General features: G+C 48.1%; 1 protein-coding gene across 3 annotated transcripts in view; it reads right to left on the bottom strand.

Annotated features, from left to right (window-relative positions):
• The window catches only part of SIAH1 (siah E3 ubiquitin protein ligase 1), a 47,943-nt gene that overhangs the window by 536 nt on the left and 21,274 nt on the right, over positions 1-26,133 (bottom strand). The window contains exons 2-3 of one of the 3 annotated variants that reach the window (XM_077451721.1): positions 19,451-19,523; positions 1-900 (exon numbers count right to left, since the gene is read on the bottom strand). The exon at positions 1-900 is cut by the window's left edge and continues 536 nt beyond it. In XM_077451721.1, coding sequence (XP_077307847.1) covers positions 50-898 — 849 coding nt within the window. In that variant the 5' untranslated portion in view covers positions 899-900; positions 19,451-19,523 and the 3' untranslated portion in view covers positions 1-49. Of the gene's footprint in view, positions 901-12,418; positions 12,785-19,450; positions 19,524-26,133 lie in introns of those variants that run through there. The other 2 variants (XM_077451712.1, XM_077451730.1) reach the window with 2 other exon arrangements.

Consider the following 26,133-nt stretch of genomic DNA (forward strand, 5'->3'; position numbering starts at 1 on the left):
GGAGGTCTTTAAACACTGGCCCTGCAGAGTTTTGCAATACGCCGTTTTATTAACACATGGAGATCGTCACATTTATTCCTAAATTGCCGTTTTCTGCAAAAAGTTGTGCAATGCTCGTGTCAAACACAAGGCAGTCGCTGTTCATGATGGCGGTCGCAATGCCCTCGTGAATAGAGCGGGGCGTGGCTTCCCACGTTAGCCGCCGGCGGTGACCGTTCAGCTCTAGCCTGTAAGCAAAGTTCTCCGCTTGCTTGCGCGTTCCTATTAGCTGCACGATGGCGAAGAATTGTTGGTGGCCGTCGTACTTTTCTTGTTTCTCCAAAACCAACATGAAATGAAAGCCGAAGCAGGACTGCATCATGACCCAGTCAACAGCACCCGGAAGGTTAATGTCCGTGGCGAGAAACACTATATCCTCCCCTTGTAACGTCGTGATGGATTTATGCTGGTGCATGAGGTGGGGCATCACTGCGTCCAGGGAACCCTGCCATTTACAAGAAGCCCCCGGGCAGGGGCACGAGTACGGTCGGAATTCGCACAGCTCTTCGTGGTCCGCCTTCTCCGTGTGCGGCAGCGTCACCTCGCAACCCGAAGAAGCGTATTTGCAGGGGAAGAGGACAGAGTTTGCGACTTTTTCCATCGCCAAGTTGCGAATGGATCCCAAAGGGCCCCGGCAGGTCGGGCAACATGTGAGCTTCGGGCGGCAGTTGCTGCACACGAGGTGTCCGCTTTGACACTGGAGGATCGGCGGCAAGACATAGTCAAAGCACACGGGGCATTCGAAGAGGCTCGCCAAATCATTGTTGGAAGCCGTTGTTCCTGTCAAAGCTGGCACCCGCTGAGAAGGTGGACACTTGGAGGTACCAGTTGGGATGGCTGCAGCAGTCTGACGGCTCATATCTGCGAACAAAAGAGAAAGAAAAAAAAAAATGCAGTAAGTTCACAGAGGCAAAATAAATATAAAAAAATGGTGTACTATGATCAAGCAAAACGATCGAAGCTACAGGAAAATGTAATCATCATCTGCAAACATCCGGTAAACAATGACTGGCAGTATCACCCATTATGGAGACATAGCGGCACTAGAGCCGTCCACACAAGCAAAGACTAGGACTTTTCAGCAGGACTTATAAATGAGTAATATGGATGGTCTGGGTGGGTGCCAAACCTCTATTAGATAAAAGAACAGGCGGAGGCCCGGGAAAAATTAACCTTTTATTTATGATCCACAAACACACCAATGCAGCCCTTTGTATCGTTCAGTAGAGATCGCTTCCAACATCAGTGACCACCCAATCGCTGTATAGATATCTTCCCACCCCCGCAACATCTCCAAAATACGCCCCTTCCTAACCCAACGACACCACAAAACTCCCGAGTCACTCCCTGGTCCTCTCGCCTCGACTACTGCAGTGCCCTCCTCATTGGCACGCCTTTACATAGGACAGTGATGGTGAACCTTGGCATGTTTTGGAACTACATTTCCCATGATGCTCACCTACACTGCAGTGTTTGAGCATCATGGGAAATGTAGTTCCAAAACATCTGGGGTGCCAAGGTTCTCCATCACCGACATAGGATACCCCCCCCCCCCCCCTTCAGTCCATGACTGCTGCAAGACTCATCCACCTTACAAACCGCTCTGTGTCTGCCACTCCTCTCTGCCAATCCCTCCATTGGCTTCCACTCAACCAACAAATTCAATTCAAGATACTAATGCTGCGTATACACGGCCGGACTTTTTGACAGCATGAATGAAGCCACCGGACAATTTGATCGTGTGTGGGCTTCATCCGACCTTTGTTGTAGAAAAATCAGACGGACTTTAGATTCAGAACAGGTTTCAAATCTTTCCAACAGACTCAAGTCCAGTCGAAAAAGCAGTTTGTGTATATGCTGGTCCTGGCGGATGAAAACCGACGCTAGGGCAGCTATTGGCTACTGGCTGTGAACTTCCTTATTCTCGTCCAGTCGTAAGTCATCACGGTCAAATCCGTCAGAGTTTGGTGTGATATAGTGTGTGGCCAAGTCCATTCAGAAAGTCCGTCGGATCTAGTCTGCTGGAAAGTCCGGTCGTGTGTACACGGCATTACAATAACTTACAAAGCATCCACAAATCGCACCCCCCCATACCTACATCACTAACCTGGTCTCAAAATACCAACCAAATCGTCCTCTTGGTTCCTCAAGACCTCCTGCTCTCCAACTCCCTCGTCACCTCCTCCCATGCTCGTCTCCAGGACTTCTCCCATCTTCTGGAACTCCTCTACCCCAAGCTGTCCAACTATCTCCTACCTTGTTTACTTTCAGCCCAATCCCTGAAAACTCATCTCTTCAGAGAAGCATATCCGACACCCCCACCTAACAACTTTTTTCGCTATCAGCCTCATCCCCCACAGATATTACCTCTCATCTCCCGACCCTCCCTCTTAGATTGTAAGCTCTAACGAGCTGGGCCCTCCGATTCCTCCTGTATTAAAAAGTGTATTGTAGTTGTGCTGTCTGCCCTCAAATTGTAAAGTGCTGCGTAAACTGTCGGCGCTGTATAAATCCTATGTAACAATAACAAAACATCCTGCTGATAATAATACTACTACATCCTGCTGACAATCACATTGTTACTATGAACACCAAAAAAAAAAAAAAAAAAAAAACACAAATACTTTGTTACACACATGAAGAAACTTTAGCACAGCTTGCAATATTTGGAAAATTAGATGGATGTAGAAATTGTTGCTTCCAAACTACAAGGCTCTACCCTGCCAGTTCTTAAAGGATATGCTCACCTTTTTTACAAGTAATGCCCTGTACACACAGTCGGACTTGCCAGCGGAAATCGTGCGATCAGATCTTGTTGTCGGAAAATCCGATCGTGTGTGGGCTCCATCAGACTTTTTCCGTCTGAATTTACGACACACAAAAGTTTGAGATTAGGATCAAAAATTTTTCCACAACGAAATCCGATCACATAAATTCCGGTCGTGTGTAGACAATTACGACGGACAAAGTGCCACGCATGCTCAGAATCAATTTCGAGACAAAAGCTGCTGGCCTCTTTATAGTCCTGTCGTACGTCGCCGCGCTCTGAACGATTGGATTTTGTGTCAACCTTGTGCGAGCGTGTGTATGCTAGACAAGTTTGGGCCAAAATCCGTTGGGGGGAAAAAATCTGACGGATTTTGTCGTCGGAATGTCCGACCGTGTGTACGTGGCATCTTCTCCCCACACATGCAGTCACTATTTGTAGGGCTCCGCCCACACAGCCACATCATTCATTCACTGATCCCTGTAAGGGCCCTTTAACACCGATTGCAGTTGGATGCAGTTTGAACTGCACTCCAACTGCAGAGACAACCCAAAATCGAGGTAATCCTATGGGCATAGTTCAGAAGGAGAAGGAAGAAAGAAAGAACAAGGAAGAAAAAAAAAAAGGAAGAAAGAAGGAAAAAAGAAGAAGAAGAAAAAAGATGAAAGAAGAATTACAAGCACATTTAATATGCACTGCACCATGCCCCTTTAAGCCAAGAAAGGCAAGCCCAAAAACGTATAGAAAAATGCTCTGCAAACGCAGTCAAAGCCCCAAATGCATGCACTCAAAAATGTGCGGTTATGTGCAGTTTTTGGTGTGAATGGGCCCTACAAGTATTGTCAGCCATTGTGGCTGACGGCTTGCAGTTTTCAATGAGCTGTGAGGGTTCTGGTGAGCGCGCTCGCAGCCCACTGATCTTCCTGCTTTTAGGTAACGGTCTGCCCATATGAGAGTCTGCAGGAGCTGGACATTGCACCCGTGATCTGCTGGTGCAATGTGCTCTGCAGGCTTTGTTGAAAAAAAATAAATGCAGATTTGTTTACCTGCCCCAAAAAAAAAAAAAGCCAGTGATCATCAGCCCTGTCCTGAGGGCCCACTAACAGGCCAGGTTTTATTTATTACCTTGGGGGGGGAGATGCAGACTAGAATAATGCAATCACTGAGCACCAAATGAGATCGCCTGTGATGCATTTCAGTTATCTTGCAAAGCTGGCCTGTTAGTGGGCCCAGAGGACAGGAGTTGATGACCACTGCTTTAAGCCAAACAACTCCACATCTGAGCCCCACAAACTAAAAAATATTGAATTCACTTTTATTATTTAAAGCAAAAAAGTGTTTCTACTTGCAGCCATCTTGAGTAAGGGCAAATTATTCACATAGCTTTACTTCCTGTAATCCATTTGCCCTTAGCTCATGCATGCAGACAGGAGGGTGGGCCTAGCTGAGAAAATCCTTCCTCCTCTCCTGAAGTCTCCTGGGATGTCTAACAATTTGCCTAAGCCTGGAAACCAGGAAGGGCCCGCTCACAATAGAATGCCGTGCGGAAAACAGTTTCCGGCACCACATTCCAAACGAACTGCGACACCTTAAAAACACACTAGTGCGTTTGAAAAAGTAGTGCATGCACTACTTTTGGTGTGGTGCGGCGCAATTTCAGCCCATTCAAAGTTAATGGGCTGAAATTGCAATGCACAGAACTGCATGCGTTTGTGCGATTACAATGCAGTTCCTAGTGGGGGGGGGGGGGGGGGGTCGACCGATTATCGGTGTGGCCGATAGTCACTCTTTTTAAAGAATCGGTATCAGTCACAAACTTACTGCTATTAGTCTCCCTGTGCCGTGGCGGACATCTTTTTGGGGCCCACTAGGCAATAGGCCTGGGTAGAAGCCGCCAGGGTTTTGCACCACAGGCCCAGTGCGCAGAGGCAACGTCATTACACACGTTGCACCGCGCCTGCAAAACGTTCTGACAGTCTGAGTCCTGGCTTCTTCTACCCGGATAGGGAAAAGCCCGCTGCCTCCCTCGACGCAGTGCATGCGACGGAAAGGCTGGACCAGTGAAGATACGCCGCCAAACACAGCAGGGTGCCAGCCAGCCAAACACATCAGGGTGCCAGCCAGCCAAACACATCAGGGTGCCAGCCAGCCAAACACATCAGGGTGCCAGCCAGCCAAACACAGCAGGGTGCCAGCCAGCCAGCCAAACACAGCAGGGTGCCAGCCAGCCAAACACAGCAGGGTGCCAGCCAGCCAAACACAGCAGGGTGCCAGCCAGCCAAACACAGCAGGGTGCCAGCCAGCCAAACACAGCAGGGTGCCAGCCAGCCAAACACAGCAGGGTGCCAGCCAGCCAAACACAGCAGTTTTCAAAACTTTAAATGTACAGAATATCGCCACCCGATAGCGGCTATAGTCCTCAAAGGCGGTCAAAATCGGTATCGGTCCTGAAAAAACATTTGGTTCACCGCCAACTGAAGAAATGTAAAAAAAAAAAAATCATAATTTAAAAAATGTAAAAAGTTTAAGTAAATAGAATATACTTCCCCATTTACTGATAGTAGCAGCAAAGTATTAATAGTCCGTGTTGGAGAGAGTGAAGTTCTGATTTAAAAACCTACAAAAAGCATCTGTACTCAATCACTGGAGCGCTGAACTGTGACCTTCAGCAAGTGGAAACAATGCCGAATGCCACAAATACCAGCAGTTACTAGTAAATGGAGTGGGCAGCCCGTCTATGCAATCCTCCTATCACTACACCAATGGGGTGTGCAGAGGCCAGCGATGATCACATGTCAGAGGAGAGACCGGGCTTTGCATTCCTAGGAAAATTATCTCATTAAACGGTTTTAGCTCTAAACAAAAGCAGCCACTACGACTTCCAAATTATACCGACCGGTCACAGGACAAGCTCGGGGAATCTGGGCTTTAAAACACACATACACCAAACTGTGCAGAAACAGCCACCAGAAACAACACAGAAACAATACAGAAACAATACAGACATATCCAGTTACATTCACAAATAGCACTAGGAATGTTCCCAGCGTGTCACTGGACAGTTTTCTAGTCGGATTCCAGAGCTTCCAAATATATCTGTACACAACGCCATCGGGAGGATAGCCCATCCCCCTTTTATTTCAAGCTCAGCGACAATCTGGATAGTCTCAGCGCTGGGATTGTTCGTTTTCGAGTTCATTTAAGTTTCCTACGAAGTTCTCGGGACCCCCAGAGACACCAGAAAAGACTGGAGAGATGAAGTGACTCATGCAGTGCCAGCTTCCTGGAGCTCCTGTAGCCGTAAGCGCTCCGTAAAATGTCTCTGATCTTAACACGGTAAATTGGGGCAGATTTAAATAAAGAATATTTAAAAGAAAAAAATTAACCCCAAACATGTGCAGCTTCACAGACGTCCGGATTACGTGCGAGAGATACGAAGACGCGTTCCGCTTTGAAGGTCGGGAGCCGAAAGGAGCCTAGCGGCGGACGTCTGGCAGGACTGAGAACTGGCATTTCAGACTGGCAAATGCCTTACATCACCGACTGGCAGAGGAAGGTCCTGTGCACTTCTATAATAAAGCTGCAAAACAGTCAAGACGCCAAAAAGAGTATACTGCAGATTAGCAGTCCCCAGAGGCTGCATTCCTTTATTTCCACCTGGTAATCCTGCCAGCAACACACTTCCTGTCTTCCAGGGACAGCCCTCCCAATGATTGTGTCCCCCCCACCCCCACTACATTGGGAAGGTCTTGTAATCTACAGAATATAGCTGGGAAGGTAGATGAGATTTTAGTTCCACTAAGAAATTAAGACACAAAAAGAGGAAATTATATTGCACTGAAAGAGGTTGTAAACCTCCCTGTGTAAGTTGTACCTATAGGGAAGGCCTATAATAAGGATTACCTATAGCTACTGTAAATACCTCCCAAACGTGCGCCGTTTAGGAGATATTTACTGTATACTGCACTGATGATGATGTCAAGGAACGGCCGCCCGTGGCGTTTCTTTGGGAGCGCGTACCATGACCAGCGGTTCCCGTGGGAGAGGGACGCCACGCGGCTCCAGCCAGTCAGAGATCCAGAGCCCACGCCCCCCCCCCGGAAGGAAGACCGGCGAAGAGGGATGCGGCCTGCAGCGTGGACGACACGGGCTTCGTTTGCAGGTGTCGCATAACGTGCTAGTATGCTATGCATACTAGCACATTATGCCTTTACATTTCAGGGAAGAAGAAAGGAAAAACCCACAAGGGTTTACTGTCTTTAACCACCTCAATACCGGGCACTTAAACCCCCTTCCTGCCCAAGCCAATTTTCAGCGCTGTTTAAATGACAATTGCGCAATCATGCTACACTGTACCCAAAACAGGATTTTTATCATTTCGTTCCCACAAATCAAGCTTTCCTTTTGCGTTTATTTGTTGCTAAACATAAAAAAAGTTGGTTTCCGTTCTAAAATTTTGTAAATAAGCAAGTTTTCTCCTTCACTGACAGGCACCGATAAGGCAGCACCAACGAGGTGGCACTGATGGGCACTTATGGACACTGGTAATCCTGGGTGGGCATCCCAGGGGGTGCTGCACTCATAAACAATCAGCACAGACCCCCCCCCCCCCCCGTCAAGAGAGCAGCTGTTCGGCTCTCCTCTTCTTGCGTCTATCAGACGGGAGTGAGGAAAACCCGATCAACGGCTCTTCCTGTTTACATCGTTATTAGCCGTGACTGAACATGGCTGATCATGTGCTAAAGAGCCTCTGACCGAGGCTCTTTACAGATATCATGTACCGATTGACACTATGAGCGCCCCGTGGGCATGCAAGCGCGGTTGTTCTGGGAGGCCGTCATATGGCATACTTCCAGAATGAGAGCCGCGCCGCCCAGCCGTTATTTGACAGCCGGCGAGCGGGAAGCAGTTAAATTTGGTGGCTGCTTCCTTTACCTTTAACTTCCTTTAACGGACCAGGCTGCCCAACAGATGTAGCAATCACAGGGATGAGACAAACCATTCACCACTGACAGGGGTGCTTACAATTGTCAGCTTTTATTCCTTTACGTAAAATCTTTCTCCCAAAAAGGTGTTTAACTGCTGAATAAGTGTTCGGCCCCTTTCACACTTCTGCGACTTGTCCTGAGACTTGGGACTTCAAGTCGTACCCCATGATTTGCAATGAGTCCCGATCATATCTGGGCGATTTCTAAGTGGTCCCTGCACTACTTTGGTCCGACTTTGAAGTGACTTGAAATCCATAGACCTGAAGATTACACAGGCATTGCTTCAAGTCGCGTCAAAGTCGTGGTGACTTTCAGGTGGTACAAATGTGAAAGGGGCCTTAGCTGGAGCTCAGCTTCAATCCATTAGTCAAATCCATCCAACACTCCCCTCCACCCAGACTGACTGATGTTGCTGTCCAAAAGGTGTCTCCGTTGCTTCTCCACAAAGAGAAGAGGCACCCAAAGAGTGGAGGCACCCAAAGAGTGGAGGCACCCAAAGAGTGGAGGCACCCAAAGAGTGGAGGCACCCCAGAGTGGAGGCACCCCAGAGTGGAGGCACCCCAGAGTGGAGGCACCCCAGAGTGGAGGCACCCCAGAGTGGAGGCACCCCAGAGTGGAGGCACCCCAGAGTGGAGGCACCCCAGAGTGGAGGCACCCCAGAGTGGAGGCACCCCAGAGTGGAGGCACCCCAAAGAGTGGAGGCACCCCAAAGAGTGGAGGCACCCCAAAGAGTGGAGGCACCCCAAAGAGTGGAGGCACCCCAAAGAGTGGAGGCACCCCAAAGAGTGGAGGCACCCCAAAGAGTGGAGGCACCCCAAAGAGTGGAGGCACCCCAAAGAGTGGAGGCACCCCAAAGAGTGGAGGCACCCCAAAGAGTGGAGGCACCCCAAAGAGTGGAGGCACCCCAAAGAGTGGAGGCACCCCAAAGAGTGGAGGCACCCCAAAGAGTGGAGGCACCCCAAAGAGTGGAGGCACCCCAAAGAGTGGAGGCACCCCAAAGAGTGGAGGCACCCCAAAGAGTGGAAGCACCCAAAGAGTGGAAGCACATTACTGGCCAGATGACCAGGTAAAAAAAAAAAAAAAAAGTATAAAAAAGAAAGCGAATGCAGCCATCACATTTGGAGGTTGATTAGGCTGTAGATTACATTTTTTGTTTTTAGCCCTAATGGAAGAAATGTTTTGTCAAATTGCAGCCTAATGCCGGCAACGGCAGCGTTCCAATCAGTGCAGCACAGCACCGATTTACAAAAGTAGTTCCTGCACTCCTTTTGGTGACTTCAATAGAGATCTTTGCATGAACCCGCACAGATTACTTTCAAATCGCCCCCTGAACTCACACAATTTCAACCCCACCCTCAGTGTGATCGAGGGCTTAGCCGGTGCGGGAAACCCACAATCCCTGCATGTTTCCCGTACTGCGTTCAAATCGCACCGCCCTTGCGATTTGCAGTGGGTGTCAGTGCAATGTTAAAGACACCTCAAAACGCAGTGCGTTTGCCTGCACTGGATCGCATGGTACAACACGTGATCTGGTTGCAGTACGTTACTAAAATTGGTACATGCACTACTTTGCTGCGATTTGAGCTTTTTCAAAACAAATGGACTCAAATTGCACCACACTGAATTGCCTGCGAGTTGCACAGGAATGTGGTGTGATTCATAGTGTGAAACAGGGCTTAAAGCAGTTGTTAAGGCAGAAGGTTTTTTTTATTTTATTTTTTATCTTAAAACATTCCTATACATGAAGAGAAAAAGCCTTCTGCGTGTAGCAGCCTCCAATAAATACTTGAGCCTCATCTCGCTCCAGCAATGTGCAGGAGTGCCTCAGCCGTCCGGGATTCTCCGTCTTGATTAGCTGAGACACAGCAGCGGCGCCATTGGCTCCCGCTGCTGTCGAAGTCAGTTTGCCAATCAGGAGAGAGAGGGGCGTGGCCGAACCACGGCTCAGTGTCTGAATGGACACAGGGAGCTGCGGCTCGGGTGCCCCTACAGCAAGCTGCTAGCTCCGGGGGCACCCGACAGGAGGGAGGGGCCAGGAGCACCGAAGGGGGACCTGAGAAGAGGGGGACCCGAGAAGGAGGAGGATCTGGGCTACCCTGAGCACAACCATCACACATAGGAAGTATAACAGGTTTAGCATTTAAGGGAAAAAAAAAAAAAAAAAAAAAGGACAACTTTAGGCTCGTTTCACACTGGGGCAACTTGTCAGGTGACTGGCAAGTCGCGCTCCATTCAGTGCAGAGGAACCGTTCTAAATCGGAGCGACTCAAGACACTCCGACTTTGAAAAAGGTTCCTGCACTACTTGGGGCCGACTTCAGAGCGGCTTGTATTGACTTCCGTTAAAGAAATCGTGGTGCCCGAGTGTGAACCAAGCCTTAGTATCACTTAAGCAAAGCAAAGTAGGGAAAAAAATAATAATACAAATTGCAGCTACAATGGATGCCAGCAGGGTGCCAATAGCATTAATGCAGACACATGGTACGTGCAATTTGCAGGGAATACTGGATGCCTTACATGAGTATGCAAGGAGGGGGGGGGGGAGTTTGGCTTCTATTTGTTAGTGTATGCAAATCTGCCAGAAAATCTAACACCCCGAAACCCCCCCCCCCCCCCGTCTGACTGTCCAAAAAGTTCTCCCCGTGCTCCTTCATCCAGAGTAGGGGCCACTCCAATATAGGAGGAGAGATATAACAGAGAAAAAGGCCTAAAACACAAATGCAGCCACCACATCCAATGAGTGGCAAGCTGCAGTATATTCAGGTTTTGTTTTTTGGGTTTAATACCACTTTAATCACATGCCAACCGCCAGCTGTAAGCAAAGCAATGTACCCATACGTCACTGCCTGCCGGGTTTAGGGTGCACACGTGTGCCACCCGCCCGGCTCCCGGCTGTGATTGTACACACAGTGGGAACCTGTCAGCAAGTCCCGGCCAATGATTCAATGATCACACTGTGTGCAATCACAGCCCAGAGCTCCGTACAGAGGGAGCCGATCTGTCAGTTTCTTGGGATGAGAAACAGATCTTCGTAACACATTACACAGTTAGGAAAATACTTAACCCTTTGAAATGCTCCTGAAGTTAACCCCTTCCCAGCCAGTGTCATCATTACAGTGACACTACAGTACTGTATATAGTATATCACTGTATTAGTGTCACTGGTGATGTCAGTGTAAGTCGGGCCCCCCCACTACCTCAGCGTCAGATTGCCCGCCGCAATAACGCACTCCCATTAGAAGTTGCTGATCACTGCTATCAGTATATAAAAAAAAAAAAAAAACATCCCAGTGTATATCCCATAGTTTGTAGGTGCTATAACTTTCATGCAAAGCAATATACATTTATTTTTTCTAATCATAAATATATAGCAGAATACATCTTAACAAAAATGTATAAAGAATTTTATATAAAAAAAAAAAATTAATATGTTGCAACTTTTTTATATATATATAATTTTTTTAATGCACCGCGGTTTGGCCCCGCCCCTCTATCTCCTGATTAGCTGATATATAGACAGAACATGTTCTCCAATGCAAAAATAGCTTTTACATATTTTTGGCATTGGAGAACGTGTCCCGTCGTTTTTTCCTATTGGGGGGAAATTGGGAGTCCACCCTGACATCAAACTCCTGAAAAAGAGGTACAAAGGAAGTGCGAGAGATTATTAAAAAAATAAAATAAAAATAATAATTATATATCCCATAGTTTTTAGATGCTATATTTTTAGTGCAAACCAATCAATATACGCTTATTGGGTGTGTGTGTGTGTGTGTGTGTGTGTGTGTGTGTGTGTGTGTGTGTGTGTGTGTGTGTGTGTGTGTGTGTGTGTGTGTGTGTGTGTGTGTGTGTGTGTGTGTGTGTGTGTGTGTGTGTGTGTATATATATATATTTTTTTTTTTTTTTTTTTTTTTATAGCAGAAATAAGAAAAAAAGTTGTAACATATTTGTAATTTTGTTTAGAGAAAAAAAAAATAAACAAATGGAGCAGAGGTGTTCAAATACCACCAAAAGAAATCTCTATTTTTGGGGGGGGGGGGGTTATATAAATAAAAAAAAAAACACAAACACAACATTGGGTTTGCACAGTCATGCAACGCTGTATCCAATTGCCAGTTAAAGTAGCGGAAAAAAACGTCCTGGTCATGAGGGGGGGGGGGTGGGGGGTAAAACCTTCCGGAGGGCAAGTGGTTTAAAGTACCTAGGAATGTAAACACGGACATAAAATAAAAATTCGAGGTGGCTGCAAAGTTTTATTTTGAGCCAGAAGTGGCCGGTCCTCGCACGTCTCCCCCACGACACGGAGGGGGGACCCCCGTAAAGTCTCTTAATCTCTTAGTCCCGTAAAGAGGTTCTCAGTATTCCGGATTGGAGTGTCACAAATCCCAGACGTTGTGAAGTGAGGAAGGACGACAGAGCGGGTCGCCCTTCAGTAGGAGAAACAAAAGAAAACATCACTTGGGCTGGAGTCCAATCCAAACAGTGCAAGTCATGGAGAGCAGACAGGAGGGACGCCGCTCGGCCACACGGACGGTAATCACCGAACGATATCATCATCCACACAACACGGGGCGAGCGCTGACCGCTCTGCGGCTTGGCCCAGGAGCTGACACTCAGAAGCTTACCTTTCCTTTTCTTGGGGTCACTCCCGGCCAGGCATGTGAAGAGAACCCCTTTCCAGGAGTAGAGCACACTGTGGGTGGCTTTGCCAGTCATGAGTTGGGCAGTTCATATCGGAGGTCCCTGGTAAAGCCTCAGCTGTTGTCCCAGGAGGTGGAGGAGGGGAAGGGGTGAGGTCAGCGCCCACTAATAGCTCTCCTATGGCCGGCTGAAGGACGCGGGGGGCTCCGGGAAGGATGTAGCTGGGCGGTGTGGCGGTGCTCAGAGCTCTCCATACACTGCGGCGGACGGGATTCACCGTCACCGAGAACGGAGGGGAGGGAGAGGAGGGGGGCTCCTCCCAGCTGGCCTCCCCGGGACTCTCACTGCAGCGCTGATCCCAGCACCAGCCACACCCGCAGGAGGCAGACAGAGCATGCGCGGTGCCCTCCCGTTCCGCCCCTCCTCCTGCTCCGCTCTCATTGGTCAGAGGCTGGGAGGCCGGTATATGACGTGTTCATACGACACAGCCCAGAACTCCCGAAGAGAGGAGCGGACAATGGATCCTCCCCCAACACACAGCACAGGCTGGAGACACCGAGCCCCATCGTCACATGACCCGCCCCTCCTCCCCCGACGACTCCTCCCTCCTCCGATCTCCCATCACAATATCACACACAGGCCTGTCTGCTCGGGTCACTTCTTACACTTGTACTAAAAATAGACATCCCCGACCGCTTCCCTAATCTGCCGATACCCCACTGAATGGGGGGGGGGGCCCTACCGAGTGGGGGGCATCCGCAGAGATGGGGGGTCCTACCGAGTGGGGGGGCATCAGCAGAGCTGGGGGGGGGGGGGGGGGTCCTACCGAGTGGGGGAGCATCAGCAGAGCTGGGGGGGGGGGTCCTACCGAGTGGGGCGGGGGGCATCAGCAGAGCTTGGGGGTCCTACCAAATGGGGGGGGGGCATCAGCAGAGCTTGGGGTCCTACCGAGTGGGGGGGAGCTGCGGGGTCCTACCGAGTGGGGGGGGAGAGCTGTGGGGTCCTACCGAGTGGGGGGGGAGAGCTGTGGGGTCCTACCGAGTGGGGGGGGAGAGCTGTGGGGTCCTACCGAGTGGGGGGGGGGAGCTGTGGGGTCCTACCGAGTGGGGGGGAGAGCTGTGGGGTCCTACCGAGTGGGGGGGCATCAGCAGAGCTGGGGGGTCCTACTGAGTGAGGGGCCAGAGCTTGGGGTCCTACTCTACTGAGGGGTGAGGAATCAGAGCTTTGGGTCCTACTGAAGGGGAGGGAATCAGAGCTCGGGGCCTACTGGGGGGGGGGGGCCCCCCATCAGCAGAGCTGGGGGGGTCCGATCCAACAGAAGAGCAACTGGAGCTCAAATTACTGAAAAAAAGTGAATGCTGGTCCAAATCGAGCATCTGTAGGAGGTGCTGGAAAAATAAGTCCAATCTACGGAGGAACCACCTCACAATGTACAGGACTTAAAGGATCTGCTACTATTGGCTTAATGCAAGATTTCACAGCGTACCTTCGGAGACATAGTTGAGTCCATACCTTGAGGGGTATGGTGAGTGGTTATAATCTTGTGGCTGACCGGAGAATATTGTTCACATCAATCCCTGACCCCACAAAGAGCTTACAATCTAAGGTCCCTTTCTCAAATACACACAAGGGCCATTTTAGACAGGAGCCAATTCACCTACCATGTAGTCTGCGAGGAAAGTGATGTACCCAGAAGAAACATCCAAGCACAAAGAGAACATGCAAACTCCATGCAAATGTACCCCTTTTCAGGCTGAATGATCTTCACATTTTCTGAACTATGCCGCCCATTTTCCGTCCAGCTGGAAGACGGGTGGATAATTGATCGCTCCCTAGAGCTGGGGGGAAAAATTTGATTTAAATCTTGAATCGAGTTGAGAGGTCAAATAGATTCAAAATTTCAGCAAATCGATTTTTTTTTCAGCAGGACCGGCGCTGTCGCCAGGCCAGTCCTGAGGAGCTGCGGGCAGGAGTTTAGGCGAGGCCATGGCTTTGCCTAAAAACTGCCCGCAGCTTCTCTGGACCGATGCGGTGTAAAAAAAAAAAAAAAAAAAAAAAATTATATATATATATATATATATATATATATATATATATATATATATATATATATATATAGCAGTTTTTTTTTTTTTTAGAAAATTGCCCAGCTCTACCCCGCCCCCCTCCATTCATGGATAGTTTTCATAGAAGCTGTAGTACGGCTTCCATGAATGGAGTAGTTGGCTGGAAAGGGTGGACATTATCTTGACGAGAGCCCGCCGTTAGTTGCGTTCACCACCACCGCATCGGAAAACTAGGACAGCGGTGATGTGGGAAAGGGGTATGGATGGAGGAGGCATCGGCACAACATACTGATAACATTTTCATTCATGGCACGCCTTGAATGCGATGTTTTAGGAATCTATTCAAATCAATGGGTTTAGTTCCAATTTAAAAACTAACAAAATTAAATATGCAGCCCCATTTAAAAAAAAATAAATAAAAAAAAAAAAGCAATACTTGCCCGCTCTACTATTTAACCACTTCCTTACTGGGAACTTAAACCTCCCTCCTGCCCAGACCGATTTCATTCAACACTGTACACAAATGACATTTTTATCATTTTTCCCCAACAAATAGAGCTTTCTTTTGGTGGTATTTCATCACTGCTGTTTTTATTTTATTTTATGTAAAAACATTTTTCAAACAGGTAATTTTTCTCCTTCATTGATGTACGCTGATGAGGTTGCACTGATAGGTACCGATAAGGCGGGACAGTTGGGTTGGGAGGTGGCACAGTTGGGTTGGAACTGATTGTTACTGGTAGGTGACACGGATAGGCAGTACTGATAGATGGCACTGATTGGCATCACTGGTGGGCACTGGCAGGTGGTACTGGTTGGCACAGATGAGGCGGCTGTGCCTCTTCCTCTTTGGGACCGATGTCCCTTCAACAAAAGCTGGTGATAGCCCCCCCCCCCCCATGCTGTTTACATCACATGATCAGCTGTCATTGGCTGACAGCTAGGGGCTGGGATCGACCCCTTACTCTGATCGCCCGAGTCTCGCTGACTCTGATCACAGGGGGAATATGCAAAGGAGAGGACATTTATTGACAGCCTCCTGGCAACATAGGTCCGCGCTGTAGCAGTCATTCGGCTATAGCGTGGATGGGAAGAGGTTAAGCCATCAAACTCCTCTTTTTTGAAGATCCAAGCTCTGCTGAAGAATGTTCAGCATTCAACACAGCATTTTGGATGCCAACCTCCCCCATTGCACTCTTTGTCCTCCCCACACAGGAGCCAGCAAAAGGAACCACAGAGCACCATGGGAGACCAGACACCTGACAATATGCTGGATGCTGAAGATCTTTCAACGAGCTTAGAGCTATAAACAGAAAGACAGCGCTATTACATATAATGGTAACCATATATCACATGTAGAACATCAAAAATAAGTGCATCCACTTTCATAGTGCTCAGACCATCAGCAAGTCTACAAAACCAGTGGCGTTTAGTGAATTTTAAATAATGCACCATTTTCAGACCAGGAAAGAGAACCCCATGCGTTTGGACCACTACACACACACACACACACACACACACCAGATTGTATTTGCCTCTTGCAAACAAGAAGTAGAAGTAGTTTAAAAGGCACTTCTTAGTTCCAATTGTACCATAGGGATCGTAGGGCGGGACTTCCAGTACATCATTTCCACTTGTATGTGGAACACATGCTGGAGGGCGCAGTGGTGTTTCCCGGATTGTGATTCACAAAAGGATCACATTGTCTGTTACCTTGTGAGTGCATTTATGTTTTAATAAAATTATGGTATACACTATGAGGAGGTCATCTCTTCAGTATTGCCCTTGGTTTTCTATATATAATTAATCCCTCAGGATACAATCTGGATATACCAAGTGGTCTTAAAGGGGCAGCCGCAGGACACCTGGAAAGAGGATCTTGATATACCACTGACAGTTTGGCGAGCGCGGTGTGTGGAGGAGCGGTCTCTTCTCTGAACACGGTGACTTATTGGAAGTTCACTAAACACCTCTGGTTTTGTGGACGTGCTGATGGTCTGCACAAGAGCACTATTAACATGGATTCGCTTATTTTTTATGTTTCATACGTGATATATGGTTACCATTCTATGGCTTATGTTTACACCAACAAGTTTTACTTGTTCTTGGATGGCAGTTGTAACTATTTACATGTGTGTTTATTCTGGGATAGATTGGGACGGGCATTCTATAAAAGCAGCATTCACTGTCACAGGCAGCGCGAGAAGTATTTAGCACTTCCTTTGTGGGGAGCTGCTCATTCATCTTCAACCACTTCTGGACCACAATGTGCTGTGGACGGGCAAACGGTTGTAGGCAAGCAACATACCTGTACGTTGCTGCCTACTTCCAGTTTTAGGGTGTGCACGATTGTACACAGCGAAAGCCTGTAAGGAAGTCCAGGCCAATGATTCACGGCCGGGACCTGCTATTCGGCAGTGTACAATCACAGCCCAGAGCTCTGTTGATAAACACAGAGCTCTGTAGAGGGAGATATTTGCCAGTTCCTCATCCTTGCAAAGGTGCAGCACGCTGCACACACATTAGACATCGGCTGGCTCAGGTTCTAAGCGGCTGGCTGAGAGGCTGAGCCAGGTGCCAGTCCAGGCTCATGGGTGGATCCTGACTATACGGTCGCCGATCTTTCCCCAGCCTGGACCGGCTCTGACATCGACAGCAGGCTTTAGCCTGCTGTTGGCTAAAAACGGTTCACAGAAGTGCAGAAGGAACTGCACTCCAGTGATCCACAGGAGAAGTACAGCCAAACCAGCTTTGACTGTACTTCTCCTTTAAAAGCCAAGTCCTCATCTCCATATCAAACCACTCCCTATTTGTCACTGAAATACAGAAGGCAGTGACCCAAAAGCCACAAGGTTGGCAGAAATGTTCCATTTGCCTGTGGTGATCGGCAGCCTAGTTTTAATTTCTCAGTGCAAAGCAAGATGGTGGTTAAGCTCATCAGCTACATATTGTATACAGCTCTGTGTTTCTGCAGTGAGATAGGAACTTCCCATGCTACACCTGGACCAAAACGAGTCTGGCTGGGCACTGCTCAGCTATTCACAGGCAGCTTTGTATTCTCTGAATGAGTACAAAGCTTCCTCTGATTGGCAGAGGTGAAGTTTCTCTGCCTCCGCAAATCAGAGAATGCAAAAGGTGCCTATGAATGAATAGTGCTAAATTTTGTTGCGGATGCGGGACCGGAAGTTCCCATCCCACTACCGGAGCACAGCTCTGTATGATGCGGATGCTGCATACAATTTATACAGCACCCCCAACATGGGCACCTGTTGTGTAGCAAAAGGTGCTTTACAGCCAGCTTGACCCAAACTAGTTAAAGGACCAGCTTAGAAATTCCCTCAGCTCATTTTCCGCAGCTCCAAGAAATGCCCAGGGTATGGGGCATGACCCTGCCCCTGCCTCCCACAAAAAACATTGTTCAGGGTAGCCCCTATAAAAGTTTTGACTGTCAGAAAAGTAGAATAGTGCACAGATCTTTCTGGGGGGGGGGGGGGGGGGGGGACTCTAGCTGCAGATTTGTGAGACTAAGGGCCGGTTCACACTGCGAGCCGCAGCGAGGCGTCTCCGACTTCCTCGCCGCGACTTGCAGGGGGGGTCAGCGGCGACTTGCAGAGGACTTCTGCATAGAAGTCAATGCAAGTCGCCCCCGAAGTCGCCCCGAAGTAGTACAGGAACCTTTTTTCTGAGTCGGAGCGACTCGAGTCGCTCCTCTCAGAACGGTTCCATTGTACTCAATGGGGACGACTTGCGGGAGCGAGGCGAGGCGAGCCGTGTCGCCTCGCCTCGCGCCGCAGTGTGAACCGGCCCAAAGGCTGCATGTGCAAGGAGAGTACAGGATGCCAAGCCTGCTGTAACACAAATCTTGAAAATAATATTTTGTGTACAAGTTCTTGTTTTACTTTTTTATTGGATATGTTTTATAGCAGAAAGAAGAAAAAAAAATGTTTCCCCAAAACTATCTTTTTTGTGCTATAAACAAACACAGAGGTGATCAAATACAGCCATAAGAAAGCTCTACTTGTAGGGGGGGGGGGATTAAAAATGTCATGTGTGTACAGCGTTGCATGACCGCGTCAGGTACAAGTGACGTGGTGCCGTATTAAAAAAAAAAAATGGCCTGATCATAAAGGGGGTGGTAACTCTTCCAGGGGCCAAGTGGTTAATGTCAGTCATCACAAGGGCACATAGAAAACAATGTTTTGTCTTTGTGCCTTGTTTACACCACAACACTGGTGTGATGTGCGTTTCCACACCAAATTTTTTTTCCTGCAAAACGCATGGCCCCGCAGATCACCACACTGCAATGCGGAGACTTGAATGGAGTAACTTTGTACATTCTCAATGAAATTAACAATTTATGTAAACATTGTAATGAGCTGAAAAAGCGCATCATACCATCCAGCAAAGACAGACATCCGCCCTCATACTAAAAACGGAACAATTTAGCATGCGATTACTATGAATGAACAGGTCCTAAAATTCAGTAGTAGCACTGTACTAAAGGGCAAATACCACCTTTAATTTAACAACATAAGCCAAAATAACAGCCAAGTGCTGGACCCCTTATAACAGCTGTTCGGGGTAGTTTTGTGGTACCCAGAAATGTAAGCATAGTCCCCAAATCCAGCCAGATCAGGCAACAATCATTTCATTTTTATAGTACCCGAAATTCAGAATGTTGCAGCAAGCCCACAAAAAAAGCAAATATACCAACTACCAACCCATACCATGGAAGTTGAAAGTGTCTGTTACCAATTACTGTGGGATTGTAGAAAGCTGACCAGTTGTGATTTCAGACCAGCAGAGCCGCCTCAATTTGTGGCTTCCACAACTACAATGCACAGGAGACAGACACAGAAATATTTCTGGACACATCTGGCAATACATGCCATACGCTGGTTATCAATTCTTTTCAAATCTATAACGAATGCAAGCACAGGAGTTACTCACCTAGTACCCACTTCACTTCAGACCCTTGATAGAAACGTCACTCTCAGTTAAGAACTTCTGAATGTTGGCTCATCTGCAAAAATGGAGACACTTCTTTTGATTGACAGAACTCAGTAGCTTACACCATCCCTCACCCTCCATCACACACACACACTGCAAGCTCACAGTCCTTATACTGCCAATGGTACCATGCCAAAATGATTTGTCCATTACCCATACAGTCAACACTGTGCTTATGACTTTATGCGCTAGTTTTAGAAATCTAGACTCCATCTTGCCAATAGAGACCGCTGGCTGAACTACCTGGAGACATTCAATATAAGTCTTGGTAACCCTAGCCAGGAAGGGCCCACACTGGAAAATGTGCTGCAGCCAAGCCTGAGAGCCGGCAGCAGCAGCATTCATGGCTGTGGGCACATTTGTAAAGGCAATAATGCCAAGCGCATACAAGCTAAAACTTCCAGTGGACTATTAAGCACAAGTATTTATTTCATCCTCTGGTTAGTTCCTTCGTGTCCGATATCAAGATGCACTAAACCATTTATGCTTAATTTGAGGCGGACATACAAGCCAAGCAGAGTTGCCAGGGGGGGGGGGGGGGGGATATTTTTATGAAGGGAACATCTGCAAAAGCTGATCTGTGTACATAGAGCTGCCATCGCCACTTGTAACTGCGGTCCGATTGCTCAAAAGTACCACAATACACGCCCTCAGTGGTCCACAAGTACAGAAGGAAACATCCGACGAGAACCAAGGAGGCCTCAATAAGCTACAGACCAATAAGTGGCAACAGAGCAAAAATCATCAGAAGCGTCAGAAATTATGAAAAAAAAATTATATATTTTTTTTTTTTTTTAAGTCCGGCCCCGCCTCCCCATGGGCATCAAGCGATTTGCACACATCCTGCCCGCAGTGTCTCCCAGGAGGCTTAGCCATTCATTCAAGGAAGGGAGGAGGGGGTGGGCCTATTGGCGTGTCATTGAGAGGTCCGCCCGCCGAATCCAGAAGAGCCGGTGACCTCTTGATGACGTGGCCGGGCGTAAAAAGGATCTCAGCGGGACGACGCTAGATCCACTAGATGGGCGAGTATCTGAAATGTGCAGATACCACCTTTTAGGTAGGCAGGGTCATAAAAAAAAAAAAAAAAAACAAGTCGGTGGGGGGGAGGGGGGAGGGTGATTTGTCTTCTTTTACCTTCATAAATTCTATGCATGAAGGTAAAAAACCCTCTCATGTGACAAAGCACAACCCCCCAACCCCCATGCCGGGGGACTTTGATTTCCTCCATGTTGTCCAGGTAGGTCACAACCTCTGAAAGGTTGCCTACCCCTGGTCTACATTAAAGCGGTTGTAAACCCTCAAGGTTTTTCATCTTAATACATTCTATGCATTAAAGCAGAGTTCCCCCCAAAAATGGAAAAAAAATTAACTTCCGCTTTAAGGGAAATCAACCCCCTGACATGGCACATTTGGCATGTCATTTCTTTGAGGGGGGGGGGGGGGGGGAAGATACCCCCCAGGGTCCCAGCTCCCACTTCCGCCCGGGGGAACCGGAACAAAGTTCACCTCTCCCCCCTCCCTCCCTCTCGGCAATCATCTGGGACACGTCACAGGTCCCAGATGGTTGCCCGGCCGGTCACAACACGCAGCACAGCTGAAGTCACAGCCGGGTGCCCAGAGACAATGCCAGCTCTGCAGAGAGGGGGAGGAGACTAGCAGGGCTTCCCCGCATCGCTGGACCCTGGGACAGGTAAGTGTCCAATTATTTTAAAAAAAGTCAGCAGCTGCAGTACTTGTAGCTGCTGACTTATTGATTCCCGCCCCCCCCCCCCCCCCCCACCGAACTACACTTTAAAGGTGAAAAACCTCCCGTGATGCAGCTGCCCCCCAGAGCCCCCCCCCCACCCCTTTTACTTACCTGGACCCAGTCTTTCCCATGACAGGGACAAGCACACCAGCTCCAGCCAGTGTCTTGGGACCTGACTGGATAGATTGATAGCAACGCAGCCGCTGATGACAATCAAATCCAATGACGCGGGAACCGGGGGCAGAGTTCTGCCGTCTCTGGACACAGGACCCCGCCCGCACCAGTGCCCCAAGAGAGAGCGGCTCTCCAACTGGGCACTCGAGAAGAGGAGGGGCCAGGAGCGCTGCCGAGGGACCCCAAAGAAGATCGGGGGCCACACTGTGCAAAACCAAAAAGCACAGAGGAAGTATGACTATTTTTAATTTTTATTTTTAACAAACTTTTAGTTATCCTTTAACATGTTAAAGTTTAGAACAGATTTAGGCGATTGGGGTTTACATACACTCTGAGGTGACATACAAGAATGAATCAGAAACATGCTCTGCCTCACTCATAAAAGATTAGTACCTGTGGGCTGATCACACCTGAGCAGAGCAGTATGCATCCAACACCCAAAGGCAATATGGGAGGATTGCAGTTTATGGTTAGAATTACAGCTAAATAATGCAGCACTGGATTATGGGAGAGCAATGTCACTTCCCAGTTAAACAGAGAGGGTTGTATTACTAAGGATACAAGTTGGACGACACGAAAAGCTAAAAATAGAAGCATTAAATAGAATTAGAACTACAGCAGCAAAAGTGCTATTAATTAAAATAAATCTCTGCAGAGGGAAAAGGATCAGGAAGGGGTCTTAACTGAGCTGGCTTGCAAAGAAAATGTGGAGCAAAACAAAAAAACAAAAAAAGCAGCTATTAGAATACATTATGACAGTCTGTTAAATCTCTACTAAAAACTCTTCCAGAAAATTACAAATAAAGTACCGCTCCCATCGCCAGACACCAATCCAGTCGCTAGTGGCTATGACAGTCGCATGTAAAATCCTACAGGCTGGAAGTACCCAAGTTCATCAATCGTTCAACTTAAGTTCAGTCTGCCTATGCATTGTTACACTCCCGGCCGGTCCCTGCTGAACCCGGCTGAGATCCGAACAGTCTATGGCCACCTTAAGGCCCCTTTCACACTGGGGCGGTTTTCAGGCGCTACAGCGCTAAAAATAGCGCCTGAAAAAACTGTCCCATTTCACTCCAGTGAAAAAGCCGCTTTGCCAGTGGTTTTTAACCCTTTTTTGGCCGCTAGTGGGGGTTAAAACCACCCCGCTATCGGCCGCAGACCGCCGCTAAAACAACGGTAAAGCAACGCTAAAAACAGAGGTGCTTTACCGCCGATGCCCGCACCACCACAGTGTGAAAGGGGCCTAAAAGCACTAGAAAATGTGATCAAATCTATGATCCAAGGGATTATTATGCATAGCAATTTAGCATATGCAACAAGGTTAAGTGATTGCTGCCAATGCAACCGATTAATGGAAGCCTGTAACAGGAAAGAAGAAAGGAGGAGAAAAAGGAAAGAAGAAAGGAGGAGAAAAAGGAAAGAAGAAAGGAGGAGAAAAAGGAAAGAAGAAAGGAGGAGAAAGAGTTGACCCAACCTTTGCAGCTATAACACCCCTTTCACACCAGGGCTTTTGCAGGCGCTATAGCGTTAGAAATGGCGCCTGCAATCCGCCCTAAAGAAGCTGCACCATTGTATGTAGTGTGAAAGCCCAGAGGGCTTTCACACTACAGCGGTGCGCTGGCAGGACGTCAGAAAAAAGTCCTGCCAGCAGCTTCTTTGGAGCGGTGAAGGAGCGGTGTGTCTACCGCTCCTCCCCCGCTGCTCCCCATTGAAATCAATGGGGCAACGCTGTAATGCCGCCGGCAAAATGCCGCTATTGCGGCATATTGCCGGCCGTTTTAACCCTTTCGCAGGCGCTAGCGGGGGGTAAAAGCGTCCCGCTAGCAGCCGAAATGCGCTGCAAATCCGGCGGTAAAACGCCGCTAAAAATAGCGGCGTTTTACCGCTGGCGCAAAGGGCGGAGTGGTGTGAAAGGGGTCTAACAGCTTCAACTCTTCTGGGAAGGCTGGCCGCAAGGTTTAGGAGTGTGTCTATGGGAATGTTTGACCATTCTTCCAGAAGCACATTTGTGAGGTCAGGCACTGATGTTGGATGAGAAGGCCAGGCTTGCAGTCTCCGCTCTATTTCAGCCCAAGATATTCTATGGCAGTGATGGAGAACCTTGGCACCCCAGATGTTTTGTCACTACATTTCCCCATGATGCTCCGTCACTCTGTAGTGTAGTTGAGCATCATGGGGAAATGTACTTCCGAAACACCTGGGGCGCCAAGGTTCGCCATCACTGTTCTATGGGGTTGCGGTCAGGACTCTGTGCAGGCTAGACAAGTTCCTCCCCCCCCCCCCCAAACACACTTATCCATGTCTTTATGGAACTTGCACAATACAATAGCCACATAACGTTGTCACACCTCCCACCAATTCTGCATTTTACAGAAAAACAATTGAATTTAAAAAAAAAAAAAAAAAAAAAAAATACATAGAAAATTGTAGTTTATATAGAAATCGTAGTTTGTGCACCACACATGCAGCAGAACACCTAGGGGATTGGGACTTCGTTCAGGAGGACAAGCTCTTTGACATGGGCAGAATAATGGTTTGGCCCAGCAGCCGATGGACAGCTGCCTGTTACATTGCTGCATAATACCGGCATGCTGGACAATGGCGGCTCATTATTTGGTAAACCAGAGAGAAGAAAGGGCGCTGCTCTGGGACCAAGCTCTGCTCACCGGCGCTCGGTCACAGAGCGCCGCCCTTTCTTCTTTGGTTTGGTCCTTACATGGGACAGCCATGTCAGGGGGGCCGTGGCTGGAGCGACGCTGCCTAGGCCACACATTCATCTACATATTAATGCACTCGGTTGGTGAGTGGCATCCTCTTTGATATTGCTCTTACACCAGCTCCCTTCACTGCAACCGGCGGGGAGATCTCCGTCTGAACTCCCAGCAATAACTTGAAGTGCATTTGTGTCAAGACTTTGGACAGTAAGCCATTCACATATTCTTAAAGAGGAGCTCCACCCAAAAAAGGGTTCCACTTTAAGGCCTGCTCATACTATAGCGGCTGACTTTTAAACACAAAAATGACAATTGTCGGCACTTTTGGAAGCAGTGTTAAAAATACTGCTTGCTGCATTTTCGGTCAGAAAAACAAAACAAAAATAAATAAATAAAAAACACCCCAACAACCCCGCACCAAAAATGCACCATTGAAATGCACTGAAAACGCAGCAAGAATGCATCAAAAATGCAAAACAGCGGGTGTTTTCGGAAGCCATTATTGGCACAATGCTGAAAACTACTTTTCGGCCGATAATTTTCAGCCGCTTAAATTTCACTACTAAAAGGAGTTTAACTTTATTTTGGTAAACGAGCTTACATGTATAGCACTTCACAGGAATTTAGCACCACTTTGATGGCTTTATAGCATTTTTACACATTTGAGATCACAAAATTGCACAGTGGCCGCTTTCTTTGTATTTTTCCCCAGTGTGAATTACAAAAAAAAAAAAAAAAAAAAATAGTGCTTTTACTGCTTGTTCAGGTTGCATATACTTTAGTGTACATGATCCCGACATCTTCACTTTAAGGCTTCAAAGGAGAGGCAGAGACACAAAACTAGTGTAGTGGAACCTCAGCATTGTTGTGAAGTATGAAATCGGTGATTCAAGCAGTCAATGCTTACCCAAAACACTTCGCACGTGACCTGCTATTATTAGGTATAGGCCACCCTTGCGAAAAAAATAAAATAAAAATAAGTGTGTGTGTGTGAAACACACACACAAATTAAAGCAACATTAAGCCCCAGGGTCTGATGCACACCGACATTTCCTGTGCCCAGGGGGCTGCAGGTGGCACGTACAGCTAACTATACAAGTGAATGCACAGAAGGATCGGGGGGCTACACAAGTACGGCCATGCACAGCCTTTTACTAGCTGTAAATGCCACCTGCAGCTCCTCAGGTGCAGGAAATCAGCAATTTTAAGCTTCAGCACTTTTGAGCCTCTCAACGCCCGAGTGCACAAGGTCTGAAAATAAAGCAATTTTGTTTTTACAGTAAAACACCACATAAATAGTATAAAATTTGTTTTTGCTCCCAATCCTTATTTGTATGCTTTTCTGCCCCTTGGGAGTGTGCCATGTGCACGAGTAGGGAAGATGGAGCTGGGACCAGCCGGGGGGCATGGGGGAAGCCGCTGGCGCCAGCCGGAAGCCACCGACACTGGGACCAGCCAAGTGCATGGCGGAAGCTACCGGCCAGTGCATGGTAGAAGCCACTGGCCAGCACACGTGCAGTAGGGGAAGCAGAGAGCTAGCGCTGTGCCTGATCAGCACAAGCACAGTAGTGGTCCCCTGGCACATGCACAGTACTGAGCTTAGATTTTCACAGGCTCCAGAGGAATTTTCTGCCAGCCTGTAAGATTGTATGAACCCACCATGTGGTGGCTGGAGGAAATAAACCATGGATTACAAGTGTTGGGATATTACCGCTCTTATACTCCATTGAAACCTACAAGACCCTTTGCTGTGGTGGCAGATGGAACACAATGCACCTGTGTTTAACTATAGACCTCTATTATATCTTGCAGGTCTGGTGCACTTCGTGAACGTGCACCAAAACTCCCGAAAGTAGGATATAATAATAGAAGTCTATGGCAAATCGCAGCTAACCCAGGAAAGTTGCAGATGTACTGCGCTGCACCCGCAGTGTGGGTAAACTGCAGCACATCAGTGTAAAAGCAGCCTTATAGGGGCCTCAGAACAG

This window comes from Lithobates pipiens, unplaced genomic scaffold, assembly GCF_037356315.1.
Source record: "Lithobates pipiens isolate NorthernLeopardFrog02 unplaced genomic scaffold, aLitPip1_a1.2 Scaffold_10, whole genome shotgun sequence".
Lineage (NCBI taxonomy): Eukaryota > Metazoa > Chordata > Amphibia > Anura > Ranidae > Lithobates > Lithobates pipiens.